This window comes from Phaenicophaeus curvirostris, chromosome Z, assembly GCF_032191515.1.
Source record: "Phaenicophaeus curvirostris isolate KB17595 chromosome Z, BPBGC_Pcur_1.0, whole genome shotgun sequence".
NCBI classification, from domain to species: Eukaryota; Metazoa; Chordata; class Aves; order Cuculiformes; family Cuculidae; genus Phaenicophaeus; species Phaenicophaeus curvirostris.
Window position 1 is genome coordinate 64,856,502 of NC_091431.1, and position 25,006 is coordinate 64,881,507.

At 43.4% G+C, this 25,006-nt stretch overlaps 1 protein-coding gene across 4 annotated transcripts in view; it reads left to right on the forward strand.

Annotated features, from left to right (window-relative positions):
• PDZD2 (PDZ domain containing 2) overlaps window positions 1-25,006 on the forward strand; it is a 151,330-nt gene that overhangs the window by 27,810 nt on the left and 98,514 nt on the right. Inside the window, exon 1 of one of the 4 annotated variants that reach the window (XM_069880633.1) lies at window positions 19,739-19,773. The exons of the other annotated variants lie outside the window; for them this stretch is intronic. Coding sequence (XP_069736734.1) covers window positions 19,754-19,773 — 20 coding nt within the window. The 5' untranslated portion in view covers window positions 19,739-19,753. Of the gene's footprint in view, window positions 1-19,738; window positions 19,774-25,006 lie in introns of those variants that run through there. 4 annotated transcript variants of the gene reach the window in all.

Sequence of the window (25,006 nt, forward strand, 5' to 3'; positions counted from 1 at the left end):
CCCGTCCTCCCCATGACAGCCAGACTTCTGTGTCTACCATACCCCAAACTGAACAGAGAAGGTGGCAGACACTGATCAGTCCTTGAGATGCTTTTGGGGCGAGCAGAGCAATAACTCTCTGAAGCTGGCAGGTATGTGAAATTATGAAGAACTCTTTTGTTTCTCTGTAAGTGTCCCGTGTATACCAGCAAATGCCAAATAAGCCTGTGTGTCTCAGTGCCATTTAATGGTTCATTATTATTGTTAAAAGTATGATAAATCATGCAGGCTTAGGGTAAGAACTGACAAAGACAGTATGGTGTGGTGCAGGTGCTGCCTATTTTTTATTTTATTTGTGTGGCACTATCCCGTTCATTGAATCCCAAGGGAGGGAAATGACATAGATCTTTTCTGCCACTGTGTTGAGCTTGGTCACACTGGATGTAGCCTTCTTTATGGACACTATTTTTTTTCTGCCTTACTGCATAGTGTCCCCTGTTTGCGTGCAGAGACATTCCTCTTTACACGTGCAGTCTGGCAACAGGGAAGCCCTGAGAAGAGGATAGGCTCTGGTGGGCTGTGATGGCCCAAGGATTCTCTGTGGTCATTCAGAACCTCTCTCTCTCAAGGCTGAACATCAGTGAGTCTCTGAAAGCATGCTACGTCCACAGAGTCCACTGCAGTGGAGAGAAAGGTGCTTCTCAGCAAATTTGCTCTCTGTGTCTTCTGAAATCTGTGCCTAGCTTTTTACTCTGCTTTCTGCCTGCTACAACCACAGAGCCCCCACCATTAGCCCTCCAAAGCTGAGCTGAATTATTTTCTGACTTATCAACAAGAGACACATCAGCTACAAGAGATTCCAGCTGCAGAATGTGTGTGTGCAGCATGTCTTGTTCAGATGTTATTTCCTTAACAAAATAGCTCATTTGTCATAAAGAGTTGTTGGCTGGTTTGGTTGTAGGTTTTTTCCCCTCTCCCTTCTTCTAGGCCTGGGATACAACAGTGAAGCTGTGTTGTGTCTGACTTGTTTTGTAAGTTAATTTAGCTTACAGTCCACAGCCCTGGTAGAGCTGTGGTGGCAGAGAACTTGAGGTAGTAGCACATTGGATGCAAGTGGGTAGATAATGAATGCTTTTGTGGGTAATGTGTATCTGCAAAGGCCAGCAGAACAGCAGCAGCTCTGGAATAATGCTTCACAGAATTTATCGCGGGAGGTGCTTGTGTCCGGCCTTGTGAAAATGCTGACTGCAAGGATTCTGGCAAAGTTTAGGTCATCTCAATATGCACCAAGTTCCAACACAAACTAATGCACACACACTTTCATTTGCTATAGACTGAGGCATGTTTCTTCAGTCCTATAACTTTTATTCTTTCCTGTTCTTCCTCTTCCTCCAGATCTTGCCCTGTGGTAGCTGTGGCTCCAGCAGAGAAGTTTGGTTCACAATAAAGCCTGTGCTGCCTGTGAGGTAGCAGTGTGCAACCTGCAGAGCAGGATTTGGTACTTCTGCTCCACATGATGGACGGGAAACATTTTGCTCATTGTAGGAATGCCATCACTTCTGGAGTGAATGCACTCAGTGTTTTGCCAGGCTAAAGAGTTGTAACAGCCCGAGACTGCTAATAAGGGATAATACATTCAGTTAGTATACACAATGGAATTCCATTATTGTAGGCCAAGATGTAGTAACTGAGAGAGAGCTTAACCCAGGATTCAGAGAAAATGTTCCCATTTCTCAGAGTGCTCTGTGAATGTTGATAGTGATGAGTCGCTGAAGTCATTGGTTACTTGAGACAGTAGCAGGCACAGGTCCTGGTCCATTTTCCAGAAACTTAGACAACTGGTGTGCATGGAAACACTTGAGCATTGTGACCCAGCTTTGGTCCATCTGGAATCCCAGGGGTGCATCTCCAGTGCTTCTGATGGTGGAAAAGTGCTTCTAGCACTCAAGGTGGTCTCAGGGCAGAGCTAGCTCAGGTCAGGTAGAACCCAAGAGCATTAAGGGAGGGTGGCTTTGGTTCTCCCAGACCTGCATGGGATTCAGCATCTGTGTTTGCTTAGCCTTGTGCTGTGGTGAGCTGGCCTAGATGTGCTGGCTTTGGGGCTTGCCATACCCATGGCATGTTTTAATGGTTCACATACAAGTCTCCTCCTGACAGTGGGTGATGGGCTGTTAGCACAACTAACATGAATTGTTAAAACGTGGGATTTTGTTCTTCAGAATCAATCAGATTGTGTGTAATACTTTTCTAGCTGTGTGTCCTGCTTGGGCTTCTTGTTGGGCTTCTCCGAGATCACAAATTCCAGCATTTAGGGTGGGAGGGTGTCATCTTATTTGGTCAGATGCTGACTACAGTGCTAAACCAATGATGTTGTAATGGCTAACGCGTTAATGTGTTTTAACAGTTCATATACAACTCTCCTCCTGACAATGAGTAATAGACTAAATCTAATTATATGTAAATCTAATGTAAATCTGAAACATAAGTTGAACACTGCAAGGGGAAGACTGCATAGCTGCCAGCATTTCTTTCTGGAGATTTAGGTTCCCATTGGCATAGTTAATTTGGTTTGTCCTACATCATCTCAAGTGCTTCCTAGAGCATGGAGGAGCTCTTTGCTCCAGCTGAATCCTGCTGGAGCTGAAGACTTACACTAACTTGCAGAATTTGACCTTTTGTCTCAAAGAATCAGTGGTGCGGCTTCCAACTACTGATGTGAGTATGTACAAAATAGACACAGAATGTATCTGTAAATCCCTTCAGCAGCTGGTGAACTGTGAGAGTGGCTGGGCAGCGTCGATGTTGCTGACACAGGAGTTGCAGAGAGAAGCAGGAATCTCACCCTGCTGAACAGGAAGGAAACACATTTTCAAGTTCTTGTCCGTGATCCAGGGTGGTCAGGAATGCCTTGGTGGGGTCAAACTTGTGTTGTGCTGGTTGTTCACAGATAATCTCACAGGCCAAGGAGGGGGTAATTATCCCAGGCAAAAGATTGTTGTCCTGTGTCTTTGAACATCGACCTTCCTCCTCTGTGGGCAGGATGTTTTGCGAAGTGGACTGATCCAGTTATAGCTCTTGTGCTCTTCTAGGTCAAAGCTGAGAGAGCAGAAAGGAGGAGGTTGTAACAGCCAAAGCAGAACGTTATGGAGATCCTTAAACACACTGACATGTAGGAAACAGCTTTTAAAGGAATTGTTTAAAATATGAATGAACACGAGATGTAAATGACTTGCTAAAAGGCCAGCTTCCAGACAGAGGATAAGCACAGGGGACTGCTTGGACTGTACTGGATATTCATCTGACTGCTTGGAGTTTCTGGCTCTTTCCCAGATTCTTGAATGTGAGAATATTTATTGAAAGTGACTTCTTGATTCTGTGGGTCTTGATCAGTGACCTACAGATAAGTGTGATTTGCTGAGATGATATGCATGCCTTCTTGGGTTTGAGTACGGAATGGATGTGTGTGTTGACTGCTTCTGGTGAAGTGGCATCTCTGGTGTAAATTCTCCATGAACTTGGTTGATGATGAGCCAGCTGATAAGAAGTTAGGGAAAGTTGCTTTCTTCAACAAAGGGAAGTTATTTCATGTAGTTCTCCTGGGAGGAAGGCTGTGAAAGATGTAGAAATGCTTTCTGCATTAAGTCACTTCAGCTTTTTTATGTTGTTCAAGAAATACAGGATTAAAAAGGAAAATAGCTTTGTTAGGAACCACCAGGCACTACCTGCCAAAGTAATGCAATAGGTCTTGAGATCTTAAAACTTTGCTGCCCTGATGAGTTCCCTGCACCAGTGTCTGAATAGAAGAGTAGGGAGGAAGGAGTGAGAAGGGGCTAGTTAATGAGGTGGAGAAATGCTTCTCTAGGAAGGTGGGTGCAGCTGTGAGAGGCAGCAAAGGAAAAACACCACAAAGTGCCTGCTGGATGGGAAATGAGCCAAGTTGGTTAGATTGTAAAGAAAGTATAGGTGTCTCCATGCAGCAGTGTCTTCTGGCCCCTCAAGGAGCCACTAGGCTCTTTCAAGGGAGCTCAGAAGTTATGAGACATCAAAGGAAAACATCTCTTGAGAACACTCTCTCCATCTGGGTCTAAATGAAAGTATTGGTGATTTACACCAGTCTACAGACATGTGCCTGTTCTCTTCTAGCTGTAGGTTCCATTTTAAACTTTGGATAAAGGCAGATAGTTTCTCATATCTTCTCAAGTCCTGTTGCCACAGTCCCTTTAAAGTGTTGCTTTCACTTAAAAACCATGAAGGATCTTCCAGTGCAGCTTCTAAAGCAGAAGTTTAGACTGCCCAGGGTGGTTTCTGAAGTTATCCTCCAGGGAAGAAACTTGTGAAGAAGCCGCCACTCAGCCACAGTACTTGAGCAGCCTTATGGAAACAGCTGATGGGGATGCTGAAAACTAAACTGCAATCAGGTTCATAGCTGAAAAGTTACTTTTGCCATTAAAACTAAAATTTAAGAGAGTCCAGCTGCCTGCAAAGTGTAGCAGCTGGCTTGAGCAGCCAGGGCACTCCTGGAGGAGGAGGGAAAAATATGTTTTATATTGTCTTCCATGAGCTCAGCTGTCCTTTAAAAAGAAACACAAAGTTGGCCAAAGGCAGTTGTTTCCATTGCAGGTGAATTGCAATAGAACACTTAGAAGACATGGGGACACATGCTGATAGTTTTAAAGACACTTCAAGAAACTGCTTAGACTTCAAAATCACATCTCAAAGGCTATACTATAAAAGCAGTTTCCACCATGCAATCCCATTCTTTAGCAAAACCTGACAGTGCTCAGTTAAGAGCAGGAAATTGTTGTCTTTGGTCTTGGAATTAAGTCTCTGAGTTCTGCCTAACAAAGCATTGCATGTACTAGTCCCAGAGTTGCAGCTAAGTGAAAGCAACAGATTGTGGTGAAGGAATAGAGGGAAACGGAGCATTTTTGCTTCTATAAACTTTTGACTAATGACTCCTTCTCATGACTAAAGTTTAAGTCTTTCCTAATGACCTAAAAATACTCTACATTTTGTTGTAAAGTTTGAAGCTTGAGTGGAATATAGCAACTGCAAATAAATGTACGTATGACCCCCGTGTGGGGAGAAACAAATGGAGGGGGAACTGAAAAAGCTAATAGTATTGTTTGTGGCTTTCCCAAATCTAAGGTGGCAGTGAGATGGTGGATTCTTGGAAGAAAAGCTCATAGGGGTAGTCCATCTTCCTTGCACGTATGCTGTATTAGAAGCAGTTGTGCATTGAAGCCTGTGCTGAGTCCAGTGATGTTTATTATTTTTGTTGATGGCAGAGACAGCGAGATCAAGTGCATCTTCAGCAAGTTTGCAGGTGACACTAAGCTGGATGGTGCAGTTGTCCTGCCAGAAGGGCGGCATGTCACCCAGAGGGACCTGGACAGGCTGGAGAAGTGGGGCTGTGAGAACCTCATGAGGTTCAACAGGGCCAAGTGCAAGGTCCTACACCTGGGCTGGGGTAATCCCTGATTTTGGTATAGGCTGGGGGTTGACGTGATTGAGAGCTGCCCTGCAGAGAAGGACTTGGGGGTGCTGGTCGATGAGTTGCTTTATATGAGCTGGCAATGAGCGCTCGCAGCCCAGAAGGCCAACTGTGTCCTGGGCTGCATCAAAAGAAGCGTGGCCAGCAGGGCCAGGGAGGGGATTCTGCCCCTCTATTCCCCTCTTGTGAGACCTCATCTGGAGTACTGTGTCCAGTTCTGGAATCCTCAACATAAGAAGGAACTGTTGGAACGGGTCCGGAGGAGGGCTACAAAGGTGATCAGAGGGCTGGAGCACCTTCCATGTGAGGACAGGCTGAGAGAGTTTGGCTTGTTCAGCCTGGAGAAGAGAAGGCTCTGGTGAGACCTTAGAGCAGCTTCTAGTGCCTGAAAGGGCTAAAAGAAAGCTGGGGAGGGACTTTTTACAAGGGTATGGAGTGATAGGGTGAGGGGGTAAGGTTTAGATCAGACATTAGGAAGAAATTCTTCACAATGAGGGCGCTGAGACACTGGCACAAGTTGCCCTGGGAAATTGTGGCTGCCCCATCCCTGGAGGTGTTCAAGGCCAGGTTGGATGGGGCCTTGGGCAGCCTGATCTCGTGGGAGGTGTCGCTGCCCATGGCAGGGGGATTGGAACTGGATGATCTTTTAAGGTCCCTTCCAACCCAAACCATTCTACGATACTGTTTAGAGTCTTGTTTCTGTGTATCCTACTATGCAGGCATTTCAAGCCTTTGCTGTTACTGTGGTACAGAAGCTGTAAACATCCATGAGTCTCTACTGCAACATCTGGAAAATATATTTGTATATAAATGTCTGAGCAAGATGAGTTTGTATTGTGTGGATTACCAGGCACCTTCTGCCTAATCCCACTTAGGATGCGGTGCTCTCGCTCTCGTCTCACGCTCTCTTGACTGTCTGCAGAAACACTGTCTTGAAGGGTAGTGTCAAAAGCATCTGTCATGGGGTTTTATAGTGGTTGACATTAATTAGCCTTTATGTTTTCCTTCTCTCTCCCCCCATCCCCTTTTTAACTTCATATTTTTCCAGTGAGACGCAGATTAATTTGAAGTAGCAAGATTGTAAACTGCCCTTCTTTGAAGCTGCAAGCACTGTTAATTTTATTGGACAATGTTGGGGAATAGTGGAGGAATTCAGCCATGATAGCAAATTGCTTGCTATTACAGTGATGGTTTCTGAAGTCTTCAGCCATAACTACTTCATCCCTTCCCTCTGAAGCATCAGCCTCCTCCTTTCCCTTAGTAGTACTTCTCTTCTACCTCCAGTCATTTCAAGTGAACCGATGTGATCTTCAGCAGTCTCCCTTCATGATATTCCTTGGACTTGATTTGGACATAACCTTAAGTCTTCTGGGGAAAACTTGCCTCCTTTTCACAATATAGTAACTCAGGAAGCCTGTCTGTATCCAGAGCAGCTTTTACTGTGTATCAGTATCATGTGTCTGGGTTCTCCATACGCTTAAGCAGCATGTTCCTTCTGTGATGGGGCAAAACCTGGTGGCAGATGTGGGAAGTTCTGGGAGGTTCTGGAGTAGCTGTGCAGCTCCTGCACTTTGGTTAGTGGGCTCATTAGTCTGTGGTGAGCAGGTGTGTTATGAGGACCAGCTTTGGACCTCCTGCATAGTTGGCTTTGTTTGGGCTAACTCAGGCAACCATGCTGTAGAATTTTGTGCACTGAACAATTAGCTTTATTCCTAATCTTTTCTTTCTGCAAGTTCTGCTCAAAAAGTATTATTTTGCTGGATATAAGCTTGCTTTCAAGTTCCAGCCTGAATCTCTTTTTGGCTGGTTTATCAGCTTTATTTCCCTTTTCCTTTCCAAGGAAGGCCTTCGTTTTGCGCCAGTAGCAAATCTGACGTCTTTTTGCCTCATGAGAGATGTCATCTTGTTGACCTTTTCTTGCACTACTCCAGTTTTACTTAATGTTTATTGAATTCAGTAACCTGAAATTGCACACTGTTCTAGCTGAAACCTTATTGGTGTCTTGCATATTGTTCCTCACTGAGGACCTTGGGCAACATCTGGCTTTTTTACACTCTTGCCATGAGCCACTAAACCACCAAAGTCTTCCTCTTTCTGTATCACTTCCAACTGTTGAGTTGCTGGGCATATTTCTCGAATCCCAGAGTGCATGACTGCTCTTGGCTTTATTACAAGCTGTATCTCCTGGCAGTTGTTTTAGTCCCCAAGTGTTCTGAATAAACTTCTGCCCATCCTCTGAGTTGACAGGCTTTCCCAGCTACCTGTTGTCTGCAGATTTCATCTGCGCTCCTCTCCTTCCCTGTCAAGGGAATTAGTGGAATTGCTAGATGAGACAGTCCCAAGGCAGGTCTTTCAGGAAATCTGTTTATAGTTTGTCTTTCTCACCAGAATGTCAACATCTGCACAAGCTGCTCTTCTTCTGGCTTTGAAGACGTGGAGCTTAGTTTGGCTCTAACGTCTGTTCCAGATAGTAGACAGGATGGATTGACAAGCTGGGCTGGTGGGTGATCCACATACAGGCAAGCACTGTATGTGCAGGGTGGTGGCAACGTGTGTCGGAACAGTAATGTTAAATATTTCCTCTTGGAGGGTGAAAAAAGGCCTTCTGTTCTGATATGTTATTATCAACACTTAACAGTTCCTGGAGACGGGGTTTTGTTCACCTAAAAATGATAGATACGTGAAACTGGTGTTTTGAATGTAAAATAAGGATGAAATTTTTAATTTATACTCTTACTAGCTGTAGGAGTGACCGAGGCTGAAAATTATCAATTCTTTCAGCTCTAAACATCAAAGGCATTACTGAAATACTGTTGTCATTGTCTCACTTGATTGTCTGAGTGCATCACCTGTCAGAAATGGTCTTGAAAACTTTCATCTCTGTCCCTCCTCTGTGGATAGTGCCAAAAGACCAGAAGAGATCAACTCTGTGGGCGTTGTTCAAGCCCCAGTTCTAGTTGGGAGAGAGGTACCGTGGTCCCCAGAGCTTTAAGCAAGCAGTGCAACCCTTTATAAAATCACCAAATCTGTCAAGTGGGTCACTGGAAAAAAAAAAAGAAAAGAAAGAAAAAGGCTAAATTGTGAAGCACACATTGTATATGCTTAAAATGGCCAATAATCTGAATTATTGATGAGGAATGTGACAGATCTAGGGCATTTGCTTTATACGTTTCATGAACACACATGTGTATTGGGAAGAGAAGGCTGTACTTGCATGATACTCACTAAAATCAGTGTTTGAGGAGGTGAAGTACTCCATATCACTCTTAACTGCTATGTTTCCTTTGTTCAGTAGCTTTAAAGCTCACCTGGAGAATTCTAGCAGGTAAAACAAGCGAACAAGCCGTTCCTGATGGCTCAATGGCAGACTAGAAACTTGGTGGAATCTGTGAGATGTGGAACTGAGGCAGTAAGAGTCTACACTATGCTGGTTAGAAAATTAACATAATTTGCTGTCCAGCCATGAAAAGCCGTATATGACAGTTTGCTCTGTGTGCTGTATTGGTATGTGGAGGAGGAGTATATATTCAACTGACCTTTTTCTGTTAAAGAGTAATCTAAAGTTAGGATTATTTTTTTTTTAAAGCCTGGCATCAGCTCCTTGCTGCTAATCTGCACATCTTTGCTCATTGGGATGCCAGTGTTCAGTTCACAGTCTCTGTCAAAGTCATGGAAAGGCCACGTGGTTGCGTAATTGCTATTTAGCCATTTATGTATCAGTTTTCTCAGTGTATGTTTTTCTTTTTTATTTTAATGGCTTTTGGATCTGTAGAAGCTGAACCACTTAGGTTGCATGGTAGAGCGGTTTTATCACTTAGTTAAAAAAATTTTCTGCTTGAAGTCTGATTACTTTCCACAAAGGTGTGGAAAGCCTCAGTGCTCAACAGGGGTTATTTAAGGCAATGCTTGTACTTTGGGTGGCCAGTGTAAGAGGCTTTGAGCCTCAGCCTTACATCTGCTGAACCGTGACGCTTGTGCAAAAAATCCTTCCCAAGCAGTGAGCCAGTTTTTATCCTGCCGTCTGGATGCAGCTGGGGTGTAAATGGTGAAGAGGAAAGGCTGGGTGGGGATGACTGCACCAGTCTGTGTGAGACCTCTGGCATTGTCCTCATTTTTAGTTCTGGTGCTTTCCTCTGTTGGAGCAGATTTTTAAGACCTTGCTACCACAGCTGTGGCCTTGTGTGGGTTGCGTAGCTGCATACCAGCCTGGGAATGTTAAAGGGAGTTATAATAGATTCTTATTTTGACCCTGTGATTTAAAACAAACTCTCTAACATGTGGTTGTGGCTCGCGTGTTGTCACTTTACAGCACTTGCAGTTTCAAAACAGATGACTGAAATCACAGTGGTTTTTCAGAGCACACTGGCTTTCTCCTCAAGATCTTCCTCCTTGTGATATGGTTCCATTGCTTGGTGCCTCCAGCCCTACAGGGACTGGGATGGACTCTTTCCACGTGTAGTACTTCCTCTGCTATGGGGCTGCTGCTCAAGGATGAAATATTTTGATCATTTACATTGCTGCAAATGAGTTTCCTGTGTTGTTTAGCCTGATCCCAAGTGAGGTTAATGGTTCCATCGCAGCACTTGGGAAGAGGCGGCAAAGCTGAAGATGAGCAGCGGAAACAGCAAATTTGTCTTATCACGCTCAGATTTATAGTGTTTGCTGTCTTGAATCTTAGCCTCACTTAAAGTACACACTTAGGCATGCCTTGTTGATATAAAGGATGCCAAATCTCCGCTGTTGAATTTACGGGCGAGACACAGGGCCAAAGTCCTGTCTTAGCTCTCGTATAGGATTTTCTTTTAATAAGGGTAGTGGAGCAATGGCTTATCAGGACTTTGGGGCCAGATCCTTTCCTAGAATAAATGAAGCTAAGCTCATTTACAGCAATTGAACGTTAATCTCTATAAGACTTCTCTGAAGATGTATTGCAGTGAATGTAACAAGGCAGGGAGCTCGTTATTTTCCAAGAGAAGTGACAGATGAGAGTGCGTTTCCGCTGCACAATTGCTGTCACTCTTTCCTTTTAATTACATCACTGAATACATCTAGTGGCCAGTGCAATGGCGTTATTGGTGAGTGGAAGCTGGATGTATTCAAAACAGTGTGACTCTTGCAGTTTTCCTTTCTTGCAGTAAATCTTGCCAAATACCTAATTTTCAAAGATTAGGCTCTTGAAGCGCAGAGCTGAGGGTATGATTGGCTGGAGGACATTCATAGCTCAGTAATGAAACGCTGATGTGTAAAATGGTAATTGATCCCAGGAGCACTGCGAGCACTGAGCCAGATCATATTATATGCAGAATCCAGCACAGCAATGGAAACTATACAAATGTTGGCACAGAGGGTTAAACGGGAGATTAGCTAACAATGTTCTGCAGAGATGGTACTAAAATGAAACACACTGTGTTGGTTTGGGCGGGTGTGTGTTTCATTGAAGAAGTGGTTCTCCATGCAGGTCTAACTTCTGTGCATTTGTTTCGCAGATGCTGTTGAAGGTAGTTTCTCCCTTAGGAAGACTGCTGCGATTTAATGATAAGTCCAAGCCTGACCAGTCCCACAGAAGTGACTTTATGAACCTATAGGTGTTATATTAGTTGTGCAGATCCTTTTAAGCATATTGCCTTCTGAAAAATCTTATTTTTCCTATGTCAAAAAGGCTGCTGCAGAACTTCAGCTCCAAAATAATAAAAAATAATCCCCACCCTGTTGCTGTCTTCAGACATTTGCCTTTGGCCTATGTGACTCCTCTCCATGAAGTCCTAACAAAACTGGTTCTGTGTGGGTAGTTAAGCATGCAAGACATACAAACTGTGACAATGAATTTCATGCCCCTTGGTACTCTGGGAGCTGTGCTGGAACTGTTTTGTGGTTTTGGATCTACCTGGAGTAATAGTGACTCTCTGTGCCCGTGGACTACTGTGATTGCAGGTTTGGGGCTTCTTGTGTTTGTTGGCTTGCTTGGAGACTATCCAGAGTCTACACTGAGGATGGGAGGGACCCTTGAAAAAACTCTTTTATTTCTTTTTTGCGGGGGTATGGGGGAGATAGCATCTGTGGTTTTTTTGTGGAGACGTCTAAACTCTGCATGTCTTAATGTTAACACAGTGGCTGTATGAGAGTGTGCTCATCACAGACTGGACCCCTCCATACCTCTGCCATATTTCCCCAACTGGGGTGCATGATTGATGGTGCTTACGGAATAGTTCCGCAGCTCTTCCAAGGCAGTAAAAATCCCCAGTGTGGTGGGACAAACAACTGTCATAGAAAACTGTAGAAGTTTAAGCTAGTGTGGTAGACAGCCTGTGGTGCAGGAGGAATCAGCGTGCCTGGAGCTGTTACCTAATTAGCTGATCTATGCTCCAGCAATTGTCTGTGGCACTCTGGAGAAAACAAAACACAGCCAAATGCTCTTTGCCTGCAGAGTGTTTAACTGAAAGTGGTCTCCTTGTGAAGGCAATTTTGGAAAGTGTGTAGGTAAATCGGTCCATGTTTAGATGCGTGAAGCTGTTTGATTCCCAGAAAACAGTGGTATCAAGTCCTGCTCTCTGCCAGCTGAGGACACAGTACTGCCAGTTGGGCAGCAGAAATTCCTGATGCATGAAGTGACAAACTGTTTTCCAAGCTGCTGGATAGTCTCCGAGATGGGTTGCAAGATCTTCTTCTCTTGATTTCTTTCAACAGTTGTACAATTGCCTATTGTGCTGAAAACAGCTGCTTAGTTTTTCGTCTTAACCATGGCAGGACTGTAAATTAAGATCAATTTTTCTTTTTTTTTTTTTCCCCTGCATCGTTGAGGCTTAAATCTGGTGGAAGTTGGTATCGTAGTTCTGCCTCCCTTGCTGGAGTTGAGATCCTGCACTTGTATTTGCGTTGAGTTTGGGAAACACAGTGATGCAGGTTAGCATCAGTCTTGGAGGTTGGGTGGCAGGGCAGTGGAGGTGCGAAGAGGCGGCGTGGATACGCTCGTTCACTCACTCAGGATCTAGCAAACTCTGGTGGTGCGGGATGAAAGCAGGGGAATCGAGTCTTCATGCACTTGTGCTTGCTAGAATTTGCGCATGCTTTTTGAAATCTCGTGAATCTATAGGATGGTGCTGCTGCAGAGTGTGTGTCCAACATGTAACACAACCCACAAATACAGCATCCTGAGCCCCAGTCAGTTCAGATACTAACAGTTGTATGCTGTTGCAGAGTTTCATAGTGGTCTGAGTGTTGGTTATATCATTTTAGCTAACTCGCAGGGAAACAGGAGTTTTAAATACACTGCAAGTACTGCCAGTGTCCTGTGAAGCTGTTTAATAATTGGCATTTACAAGCACAATCGGAAGCACGATTGTTACGGTAAGTGCAGTAGATCTTCAGTTAATCAGAATGCCTTCAGCAAGCCCTGGAAGTATGCACGCAGAGTCGGTGATGACGCAAATTAAAATCCCACTTTCGAAGGCTGGTGGGGATGCAGAAGGACAGCTGGGTGGGTTGGTAGAGCTGTCCCTGGTTTCCAAGCTGATAGAGTTGCAAGAGGATTGCCACCCCTGTTAAAATGCAAGTGGCAAGAAATGTTTGTTTTGGTTTGAATCTTAATCCCCCTGTATGTTTCATTACAGCTGTTTACTGTGGGTTACTGTGTTGCATGGTTTGGATGATAGTTAGCCAAATGAGAGTCTCACTGGCTCTCAGTTTGACATTCTGTCTCACTACATTACACTGTTTGCGTTATGAACATCCCAGGATGATGTTTAAATCCAAATACACAGGGTTCTCATGGCAATAAAAAGAAAATTGGGGAGGTGCTTTTGTTTTTCTTGCGTAATGCCTTGTATAACGCCATGTTCACAGAAACTTCAACCATAGCTGGGATAATATGATTTTTTTAGGAGGAAAGGTGAAATCTGAATTTGGTGGATAACCACCTGGTGGTGATGGAGTGAAATCGTTGCACCTTATACTTGCATCTTCAGGTACATTGCAGACTTCAAGAGCTCTGGGTGTGCTGTGCAAGGCAGGGCAGACTCCAAGGTTTCCCTGTACACTTGTTGTGGGGTTTTGTTGTTTTTATTTTTCCCCTTCAGACTGCACCACTTGCTGTGTGATTTGTGGTGGGCCGTTCCTAGTCTCTCTGCTACTCAGCAGATGAGCAAAGAGCTGCTGTTTTCTTCGCCTGACAGTACCGTGGCCATCACCAGCTGACAGATGCTTGTGAAGTTAGGTCAGTGGTGCTGCACTGCCAGATGATTGTAGTTAAAAAAGTATTTATAACTGGATATTTTTTTAAATTTTATTTTATTCTTTTGGTATTGCTTGATTGACTTTTAGCTGAAACCAGTACATTTTTGGACAGATGAAAAACAGACTTTCTGTGAGAATTCTTCCTGTGTCTGTTTGGCTGAAGAATGCTTTTAATACTTGGCTCAGAAGAATTTGATAGGCTCTTTTTCTTCTTCAGAAGATGATCATTTTATAGCATGTTGTCCATTTAAATTAATACAGGTATTTGGAGTGTACGAAAGGGGTTTTGTAGATATGTTTTTAACGCAAAAATACCTTGCATGCCAACAATGCTATCTCCTTTTACTTTGTTCTCAGATCATTTAAGTTCTTTGATTTTTTGCAGATGTACATTGTTAAAAGCAGCATTGTAAGTCTGTAGTTTATATTAGAGTTCTATTTTCTTGAACAAATCTTAGCACAACTATACTAACTATAGGCTGCAAATGCAAAGTATAGTTAATGACAACTCGTTTAGCACAGACAATGCAGAAATAAGTTACATGTGTATTTTAGAATGTCTCCTAAAATTTGAACATGGGCTAATTCCTGAAAGTGTTGGAAGAATATGAGAGAAACACTAAATATGCAGCTAAATTAGGCAAAATGCAACATAAAAAAGAGTTGTGGTCTTCATCATCTGTTAGCGGTGTACATACAAAAGGATTATTAGGGGCTTAGTACAGAAGTCACTTGATAAATTTGTCATGTGGTGTGCAAAAGGTCAGACTAGCTAGTCTAAAGCTACGAACTGGGTAGTGTCAGCCACGTATTTGCACCAGTACAGGACATAAAATGCAGAAAGTCCTTATTCTGAAGAGTCTGGAATCCAAACAAGATTGATGGAGAATAAACAGGATGCACCAGAGAACTCCAGAGGGGAAATTACTGTGTTGTAGGCCTTTTGTGGAAATGTAGTCTTTTGAGAGAGCACTGCATATTTATAGCCCCTGGACATCATGTAAGAAATGAGCAGAGTGGAGGACTTCTGATGGACAGGATAGCGCGTAGAAGGGAAATTATGAAAGGCGTGGAATGGAAAAAGACCAAGAGACTACAAGGACGGGCCAGTTGTCCTTGTTAGTGGAGGGGATTATAAAATGAGCAAAGGTTGCTTGAAACTTAAATAGAGCTGATTCAACCTGGGCTTTCGCCGCAGGGGCTGTTCAGTATCCCCCTGGAGGTGTGGTCCCATGATGTCTGGTGCCAGACTGGTGGTGGTTCCGAGCTTTGCTCTGCTCTTCCACTCAATCCAGGTCCTGCAGGGAGGGATAAATATGGGTTCAGACCCTGCAGGTGCAAATGTCCTCTTGTCTGTTAGCAGGGGAAAAAGGTCAAAGGGGTAACCATGTGCCTTGGGGATGGAAGTGAGTTAGGGGCTGGGTTTCTAGCTGTTTCAGGCTTGAGTATTTGAGAATCAGGCCACACACCTAGGCTGTGACAACCTACTCTAGGAATCCCTATTCAAAACAATTACATTTTGATCCTTCTTAATATTAGGGATGTAAACTGAGGAAAATGTGTGGCCTCTTCTAAGTGATTAAATATCTATTACAATAGCTGCTAAGTGCAAGCAGTGCATTTAATGCTGGCATGCCCTCTGTCCCTTGCCAGTATGTGCTGCCGCAAGAATGCGTGAATAGATGCCTGCTTTGTAGGTGCAGTCATGGATTTTTATGCAAAGAGCAGACCCATGTGCATGACCAGGTGTGAACTTAACAGGGATCACTTGCTTCACTGAGACCTCTGGACGGAATTGCTCTCTGAATAATAAATGCTATTACAGTCTATATTGTTCTGTTTAAAGTATCTTTTAAACGGCAGGGATTCCACATAATAGAATCTTTTTTCTATGTGCAATGAAACCAGTTTAAAAAATCATCTATATTAATTTAACGGAATGAATGCACTCTTTTAAAAGTGCTGAGAGCAAAGGAAGGAGACTTTGGAAGCATGGTATTTGCTGCCTTCCATCAAATGCTGAAATTTGTCAGCAGATGAGCCTTTTGGATATCTTATTGATGGTTGAGGGTTCAGAGCAGTTTCTGCCTTATGGTGCAGAATGGGCGCTATAAATCTTTTACATTTGCAGAAGGATTCATTGCTTTAACTGGAAGAAATGAGCAGAAACACAGGCACGCCTATCTCCCCCTGCCTTCTCCTTTGGACATCGAAGACCTACGTGCTGTGGGTGACTTACAGAGGTGGAAGAAATAGCAGAGGTGGCCAGGAACGGGTGGGAGTGAGTTCTGTGACCATGACAGGAGGCTGGTGAGAGCTCCATGGAGTGATGGCCACAAGATAATTTTCAGACACCATAATAGTGACGACATCGGGCTGCTTAGCAAGTACTAATGAGAAGCCACTCCAAAAGAGTACGTGTGTGCAGACACCCGTGGGAGGTTTAGGTAAATCACTCCTAAACCACTCTGAGGGTGGTCTAAGAGGTCTCCCTTGTGTCCTCAGTAATAGCCTGTGGTTGAGGTGAGTAATTGGGAATCAGAAGTCATATGCTCTGTACTGTGAGGTTTTGGCTGCTCCTTTCTTACACTGTGAGAGGAACCCCGTGCGCATTGCATTTATTTGGTTATTGGCCTCTACCAAAACTGTTTAAATTCCAGCCATTGTTGATCAGAAGTAATACAATCTCTTCCCAGATCTCTTCTTCACCCATTCAAAGAAATTAAATACTGCAATATTCGTGTATTTTTTTTTCCCCTCATTGAAATGGAGTGTATGGTTGTCTAGTATGTGCTGATCCCTGAAAGACCTCATGGTTGAAGTGCTCACTTGTTCTTAATACTAAATTTTGGATCAAGGTCCCATTGCGTTGCTCCCTTGTGCAGGGGGGGAAACCTGTTTTTCTGTGGGACCTGTGGTGAGTCATGTTGCAGATGCTGCTGAGAGCGACAGATCCTCTTCTCTGGTAGCCAGCTGCTTGGCAGAAGAAGTCTTAGGAATATGCCAAAGTAGGGCCTAAATTGTCTTCAAAGCACTGAAGAAGATTGCTGGCCTGATTATTGATCCTTAGTGAAAAGGAGAGCACTGATCTTTTTCGGCAAAGCGAAAGTCCCTTTAAACTGGTCAGATCAATCAGTCTGGTTTTTGCTAGAAAAGCAAAAATCAAATAACGCTTGTTATCTGCATGGTTTGTGTATTTAGGAGTTGTGTTAATTATCCTCATTAGCTTCATTTCTTCAAAGAAATGCTCTTGATCTTACCCCTTGTGCCAGAAACACAATCTGGAACCAGTCTGTGAAAATAAATAGCACATTGATAAGGTTCAGGCGATGACTTCTGAGTGCTGTGGTTCGGCAGCATCTGTCACTGTCACCATTCCTGTCTCGCCTGGGTGGGACCCGTCAGACAATCTTTCTTGGATTTCAGGTGATAGGAACTACCATTTTAAAAAGCAGTCCACATGATTAAGAGGTATTGCTCTCTGATAATATTCTGTGCAACTTACGCTTGTTGGACTGGAATCTATTTACTGAGTTCTTTTCAGACAAGTTGGTTTTGGCACTTTGCAAAGTTTCCTTCCATGTTTCCTAACTGGCTGAATGCTAATTTATTCAGAAGGGCTCAGCTCCAAATACACAAAACAGTGTTCTCAGTGTTTCCTACTGTCTGGACAGCACTCTGTGGAGTTTTCACGGCTCCTTTCTCCTTCGTACCCTCAATTTTCTTCAGTAAATGTGTGATGATATGACAACAGACAGTCTATATTAGTATTAATATTAACATTAAATGACATTGTATAGTAACAGGGAAGTGGATCTCCATTGATAGCCACTCTGCTGGGAAACACCCGATAAGCTTATTGTGTCAATACAATAAATACAGTCAAAGTGCCTTTGACAAATGACATCTCTGAATTTTCCAATCCTTAGTGATTCTTCTAGCACAGAGGATACAATCAATTAGCTGATCTAAACTGGATTGACCTAAATATCCCGATTATTTCTGATGTCTGAACCAGTAGCAGAAACAGAGGAAAATTTTGAGGAGAAAAGGGTAGAAATTATAGGGTATGCGAAGAAAGAGTTTATCAGGTCTGAAAGGCAGCTGTTCCAATTTAGTCTGACTTTAGAATTACAGAATCATAGAATCACCAGATTGGAAAAGACCTCTTGGATCATCACGTCGAACCATTCCTATCTGCCACTAAACCATGTCCCTAAGCACCTCATCTGCCTGTCTTTTAAATACCTCCAGGGATGGTGACTCAACCATCTCCCTGGGCGGCCTTGTGTATAAAAAGAAGCTGTAGACCTTCCTGAATGACATTTGAAATGTGTAATCACTTAGTCCAGGCTTTAGGGTGGGATTTTCTCCCTTAGTTCAAACACCATAAGTAACTCAAGATAGCCATCTGTGAAGCTCTCGGCATCACAGTACCTGATAATTTAATTTCTACATCTCGTTACTCTGCCATGAACAAAGGAAGTGCTTTTGATCTCTTTTACAATCTAGGAGATAAAGTGCAGTGTCCACTGCTCCCCTACCCATACTTAGTTTGAGAGTCTTGTTAAAACAAATAGAAGCACCAAAAAGTGCCTTTGTGCTCTGCCAGCATGAGGCTCTGTCCTGCCCTAGCATCAGGCATCGTCCTTTCCAGTGTAACTTACCGGTATTGCCTGGATTCAGTTTGCGTTTTCCAGGGCATCTCAGCTGCTTTGCAGCACGTGCTCAATGCCGGTGCCCTCGTGACTGGGTCAGGAAGCTTGGTGCTGGTCTCATGCCTGGACCTGCTGTAGTAATTAATGAACTGCCTGTTCGTAGACCTTATTACCCACAGGTCTGATCGTTGAGGTGATCTCTGGGTGTGCTGATCAGTCATGCATGCGTATGCAACAGGGACTGTGTGCAGGTGAGATCTTGTGGCCACTCTAAAATAAAATAAAATAAAATAAAATAAAATAAAATAAAATAAAATAAAATAAAATAAAATAAAATAAAATAAAATAAAATAAAATAAAATAAAATAAATTCTAGGAGGAGGTCTTGTCTGGCATTCTGTGTAGTAGCTCCGTGGTTGGGGCACTTCAGGGACAACTGCATGGGAGTTGCTAAAACCCATATCCAAATGTTTTCTATTTAATTGTGTAGTTTTTGCTGGTTTTATGAGAAGAAAGCTATGTGCATCCTAGTAATTGACTGCTGATGTTCCTTTTTTGCATCTAATCTGATTCAAGCCTCCTCGGCCCATGGTGAGACCTTTGGCAATGAAAATTTTCTTGACAAAGCTAAGATCTTGTTTCTTGGTAATCAGGTCATTTGGATCATTTAGGAAAGGGAACAAACCAAAGCTTTAGAATTTAAGGAGCTCCTCCAAAAGCATGTTATTTTTCACTAGCCGATGTCTTAGCAGGGAAACCTGTGATACTAAATCTGTCCTTTGAGTTTAGTAATTCTTGTGAGATCCTACTAGTCAACCAGGTTTGTCTTTGAAGAAAAACAGGCAATTAAGTAGGGAGGCATTGGTTTCACCTGCCTACCACAAAGAGCTGGTTGATGTCCTCCCAGTAAATTACACCTTGCGGTAGGCAGTGATTCATCTTTGGAAGCAAAACAAGTGGGAGATGCTTCTTTGGTGAAAGCAATATTCCTCCTACCTATACTCCTCGTTGGTTTTTCATAGACTAGTCTAGGTTGGGAGGGACCTCAAAAGCTCATCTAGTGCAGCCTTTTGTGGAAAGGGGAGCTTAGATGAGATTATCTAGCACCCTGCCCAATCACATCTTGAAAACCTCCAGTGATGGGGATACTAGCACATCCTTGGGGAGGATGTACTTTTTAATGACATCACTTCCCCTGATTTTCTGATGGAGCAGCTACATGCACCCTGGTCCTCGCAAAATCATGTAGACACAGCACTGATTGACGTTGTCTTACTCCTGCTTCTGCTCTCAGCTGTGACATGGATTTGCCGGATAGCCTCAGGCAGGTGCTTTAATCCCATTGCAGGTTTCTCCATAGGGATAATGCCGGTGACCTGTGTAACATACAGAGATGCATCAAGCACCACAGTGGTAATCCAGTGTAGCATGTGAATTAAGAAGAGATGAGAGCAGAGTCCAGTTTGTTCTTGAAATACTTGTTTGTTTCTCATCTACTTTTGTCCCTGAGGCCATTAAGGAGCCTGTGTATGTATGGGGGTATGTGCTAGCATCACTTCCCAGTGGAGGAGGGACTGGTGAAACTTGGAGCAGCCTGGACTGTGAATTACATAATAGAATCAGAGTCAAATGGTTTGGGTTGGAAGGGACCTTAAAAGATCATCCAGTTCTAACCCCCTGCCATGGGCAGGGACACCTCCCACCAGACCAGGCTGCTCAAGGGCCCATCCAACCTGGCCTTGAACACCTCCAGGGAGGAGGCATCCACAGTTTCCCTGGGAAACCTGTGCCAGTGCCTCAGCACCGTCATTGTGAAGAATTTCCCCCTAATCTCTAATCTAAATCTTTCCCCTTCCAATTGAAAGCCACCCTCACCCCCTTGTCCTATCACTCCATGCCCTTGTAAAAATTCCCTCCCCAGCTTTCCTGTAACTCCTTCAGGTACTGGAAGCTGCTTTAAGGTCTCACCGGAGCCTTCTCTTCTCCAGGCTGAACAAACCCAACTCTCTCAGCCTGTCCTCGTATGGGAGGAGCTCCAGTACTCTGATCATCTTTGTGGCCCTCCTGTGGACCCAGTCCAACATTTCCATGTCCTTCTAATGTTGAGGATTCCAGAACTGGATGCAATACTCCAGATGTGGTCTCAAAAGAGTGAAGTAGAGAGAGAGAATCACCTCCCTTGACCTGCTGACCACACTTCTTTAGATGATATGGTTGGCCTTCTGGGCTATCGTGTAGATTGCTGGTCCCTGTGGGGAACCTGAGGCGTGGGCTTGTTTGGATGGTGTGTACTGATCAGAAAACAGAAACCTTGCGTGACCGTGACAGTAAGTGTGGCTGTTGTGAAAATAGCCACAACAAATTGGATTAAACTTAAGGGGAGACTGCTGTTGTTACTGCTGAGTGATGAACAAAGTGAATTTTGGTCTGTGAATATCATGATGTGATTTATTAGTAATCACTTTCATGGTGTTTCTCATCTATGGATCTTAAATGGCAATTAGTATGAAGATGAGGAAGTATTATTCCTGTTTTATTGAGGCACAAAGACATCAAATGACCTGCTGCAGGGCATTTCATGAGTCAGTGGTAGGGTTGGGCGTAATGCCTGCTTTGAGGAGAATAATTTTTGTACGATTAGTTTGTGTCTGCCAGTGCCAGTTGTGTATGTGATTTGGTTAATAATCATGAACATGACTTGAAATTTTATGGAGTTGTTCAGTGATGGTGAGTCGGAGTGTTGCCCAGACTTGCTGACAGTACAGGCTAATTCATGCTAATCTGTAGACTTTGTATAGTTTAAGCCAATTCATCTCAAGTAACATGTTTTAAATTCCAGTGTCCATTTCCATTGCTTTATTTAACAAATAGATACCTGCATGTTATAATGGGAAATACGAAAAACTCTGTAGGCATCGTAGCTAATGTAGTCTGCTGCTTTCTCAAAGCACATGGCTTATACTAGAGCTGATTTTCCTGCATGTCCAATTGAGCCAGATAATTAAATCTCTCTTTTTAGTTATAGCCTGCATTTTTAATCCTGTAACTGAACTCAGCCTGCCAGAGGAAGTTCTCTGCATTTCTCAACACAGCACATCCCTAGTAAACATGGCATTAAATCCAATCCCATGCTGCTTCTCTGTATTCATTTGTCTTTTCTTGACCTGGTGCTTTTATGCTGGGCGTTACCTGTGCTAATTGTTATTTTATTTAAATGCCAGATGCAGTATGGTTATACGTTTAGCTTAAAGTATAGGGAAGGGTCTTTTTAAGTGTTATATTTGGTTAGATGTACTTGATATTTAGAGTACAAGCACAAAGATGTTTTGACTGAAGCTGCCTAGACCCAATTTGACAATCAAATAAAAAGCTGGAGGTTTCAGGAGTGAAATGGCAACATCTCTTCAGCAATACTAATCAGTTCCTTGCTTCTATATTCATTGCATGTCTTTTGTTTGATGGTGGAAGCTTTTAAATCAACTGTTGTGTCTTACCTGAAGGATGTTTTGCTGCTGAGTGTAGGGGATGATGTGACAAGGAGTTGAGCTGAAGAACTTGAAGCCCTGTGGGGATTTACACAGTTATGCTTGATGACTTTGATATATCAAACAAAATGTGAAGGCACTGCATATAATCCTTCACTTCATAAGTGAAGAAGTTACAGAAATCTCTTCGCATTTCAATGTTTGCTTTCAACTTCTGAGTCAGAAACTGGGGAGAGGGAGAACTTCTGAACTGTTTCCTTCTCCATACCTGTAGTTTTCCTTATGGAAGCTGCTTTTGGAACTAGATTCAAATAGATCTTCATTTGTTTCATTTTCATCTGAATTTGCTGTCTGAAAGGGGCAAAGCTGTACACAAGAGACTACTTACATGGATACGCACAAAAATCCCATGGAATGTTTAGATTGCTTTCTAACACTTGAAAATGAAGACTCAGATTCCTTAGTTCTTGCTTGAGCTCTCTGCACAGGTCAAACCAAGGCCATGAATAAATGATGGTGGTATTTTTTCCATGTCTGTGAGAAAGAGGAAATGCTGTCAGGAGGGCACATTTTTGATCAGTGGTGATTCTTGCTTTGTATTGGATTATTAGGTGTAACCTTTGGTATTTGTGTTTTTCCTGGAGCATCTAGAGACCTCATCTGGAGTTACTGTTATTTGTGCTGCGAAAAGGCTTTGGTAGATGTGTGAATCCTCACATGAAGGCTGTGGGAGATCTATCTGTGGGCAGGTATTGCTGATCAATGATACTGAATCTGTGCATGCCTGGATTACTGTGCACTTCCAGTTTGATACGGAACAGTCATGGACATTTGTTAGACTAGCCAGTGCACTGGATTCATGCATGTGTAGAAGGACAGATCATAACTCACATCATGGCCTTATGTATATCAGCATATAGTTAACTTTTCAGGTTTTCTTTCAGAGGTGAGGGGAACAGGGAGGACACAGAATCACAGGATCATTAGGTTGGAAGAGACCTCCAGGATCATCGAGTCCAACCATTCCTGTCAACCACTAAACCATGCCCCTCAGCACCTCATCCACCCTTCTTTTAAACACCTCCAGGGAAGGTGACTCAACCACCTCCCTGGGCAGCCTGTTCCAGTGCCCAGTGACCCTTTCTGTGAAAATTTTTTTTCTGATGTCCAGCCTGAACCTCCCCTGGCGGAGCTTGAGGCCATTCCCTCTTGTCCTGTCCCCTGTCACTTGGGAGAAGAGGCCAGCACCCTCCTCTCCACAACCTCCTTTCAGGTAGTTGTAGAGAGCAGTAAGGTCTCACCTCCAACTTCTTTTCTCCAGGCTCAACAACCCCAGCTCCCTCAACCGCTCCTCGTAAGACCTGTTCTCCAGCCCCTTCCCCAGCTTTGTTGCTCTTGTCTGGACACGCTCCAGAGTCTCAGCATCCTTCTTGTGGTGAGTGTGAACCTGCAGTAGCCCTTTGCGTCATGTTCTTGGCACAATTTCAACCCCATTTTCTGGGATCTAGCACTAGACTTCTTTTCTTGGTAAACAGTGGCCTGAAGAGCAGAGTAAATTATGCTGTAGGCAAGTCCATTTACAATTGGAAACTACAAAGCCAGCTTGAACACTTCAGCCTGCAGCATAGGTGCATCTGTGATACCTATATCACAGTGTTCCCTGCTCCCGTTATTGTCATCAGGAGCTCCTTTGGCACATTGATATGACAATGGCTGTGATGTACGGTGTTTGTGTATGTTTATTAGGCCTCATTGATTACTGTCTGTTCTGAAGACAGATCATTAATTAGCACGACAAATTGCTGAAGAGGGGACGTGTGTAGGGAGTCATGCTGGTATCGTCTGCTCTCACATCTGGAAGAGATTCAATGAGGGATGCAGCTGTCTGCAATGTTGTTAAGAATGTGGTCAGGTCAGTGATACAGAGACTTCTTGCCTAGTAAAGGAAGAAAATGACAGTTCCAGGACAGTGTTCCAAATGGGCAGTGCTGTTAAAGCAAGAGTTATGTGTATTGGGAGAGAACTTTCAAGCAACTGCATAGGTATCTTGTCCTCTTCTTTTCCAGATTGTTGGTTTTTGTTTTTTTTTTTTCTTTTTTAAAGGAATGCTGTCTTCTCCCTCTCCACTTATTAACTGTTTTTTTTGTGAGGAAAAATCTCTGTGCAGATCAGTAGCTCAGAAAAAGTCTTTGCCAAACCACAGCGTTAAGGGATTGGATGCTGGGGATTAGTTTTTGCTTCCCACCTCTGGTGATTTCAGGGCTTCTGCAGGCTGGGGGTAGAGCTTTGTTTATACCATGGTACTCCAGCCAAGGGAAGCCCTGATGCCTGGTTGCTCTAGGATACCTGGGGAAAGCACCTGGGAAAGCCTTGGCTGTGTGTGAGGCACTGCCTAAAAGCGGTGTTGCACTGGTGAGGGATTATTTGGGTTACAGAAATGAAAATCAGTGTTGCTGGACTGTCCTGTGGAGGAGGGAGAAGATGGGGAAGTCCACAGGGGCTTTTTTACCTATATTTTCTGCAAGAGAAAAGGAAAACTGAAGCACAGCTGAGCCTAATGGGATCCTGAGCTGAACTTAGCAGCTTTCCCTTAGGTCTGTGGCAGACTGACCAAAGCTCTGCTCTCCATTTGCCTGAATTCAGGGTGTGTCATTGATTTGTTCTGGATGGTGGCAGTCTCTCTGACTTCACTGCAGTTTTTAAGAAAGGGGAGGAGGATGTTTTTCATCCGTAGCAAAAATGTGTTTGTTGACTGTATCATCACTGAACATCCTTCCCTGATTTTCGTTAAGAAGTCTAATCTGACTTTTCTTTAGTTCAGGCACTGGTAACTTCCTCTCTTTTTATTCCTCCACAAAAAAATAAATAAAATTCTTGAGTTCTGAACTTAGAGCTAAAATTTAGTTCTAAATTTTAGAGCTAAAATTCTACCATTTAATTTATACAGGCACTGTTCAAGTCATGCAGCAAAGAAAATGCAAAAATTCAAGCATGTCCCTGTAGTTACTAATCATTTGCCATTGTGGATTAAATTGGAGGGAGGGGGAAAAGCCAGAATGAGACAGAGAATGATCAAAAAGTCCAAAAGGTCTCAGAAGCCAGTGTGCCTTGGAGAGTTAAAAATGGGACACCACTTTGGTGCTTTCAGATGTGTCATACCC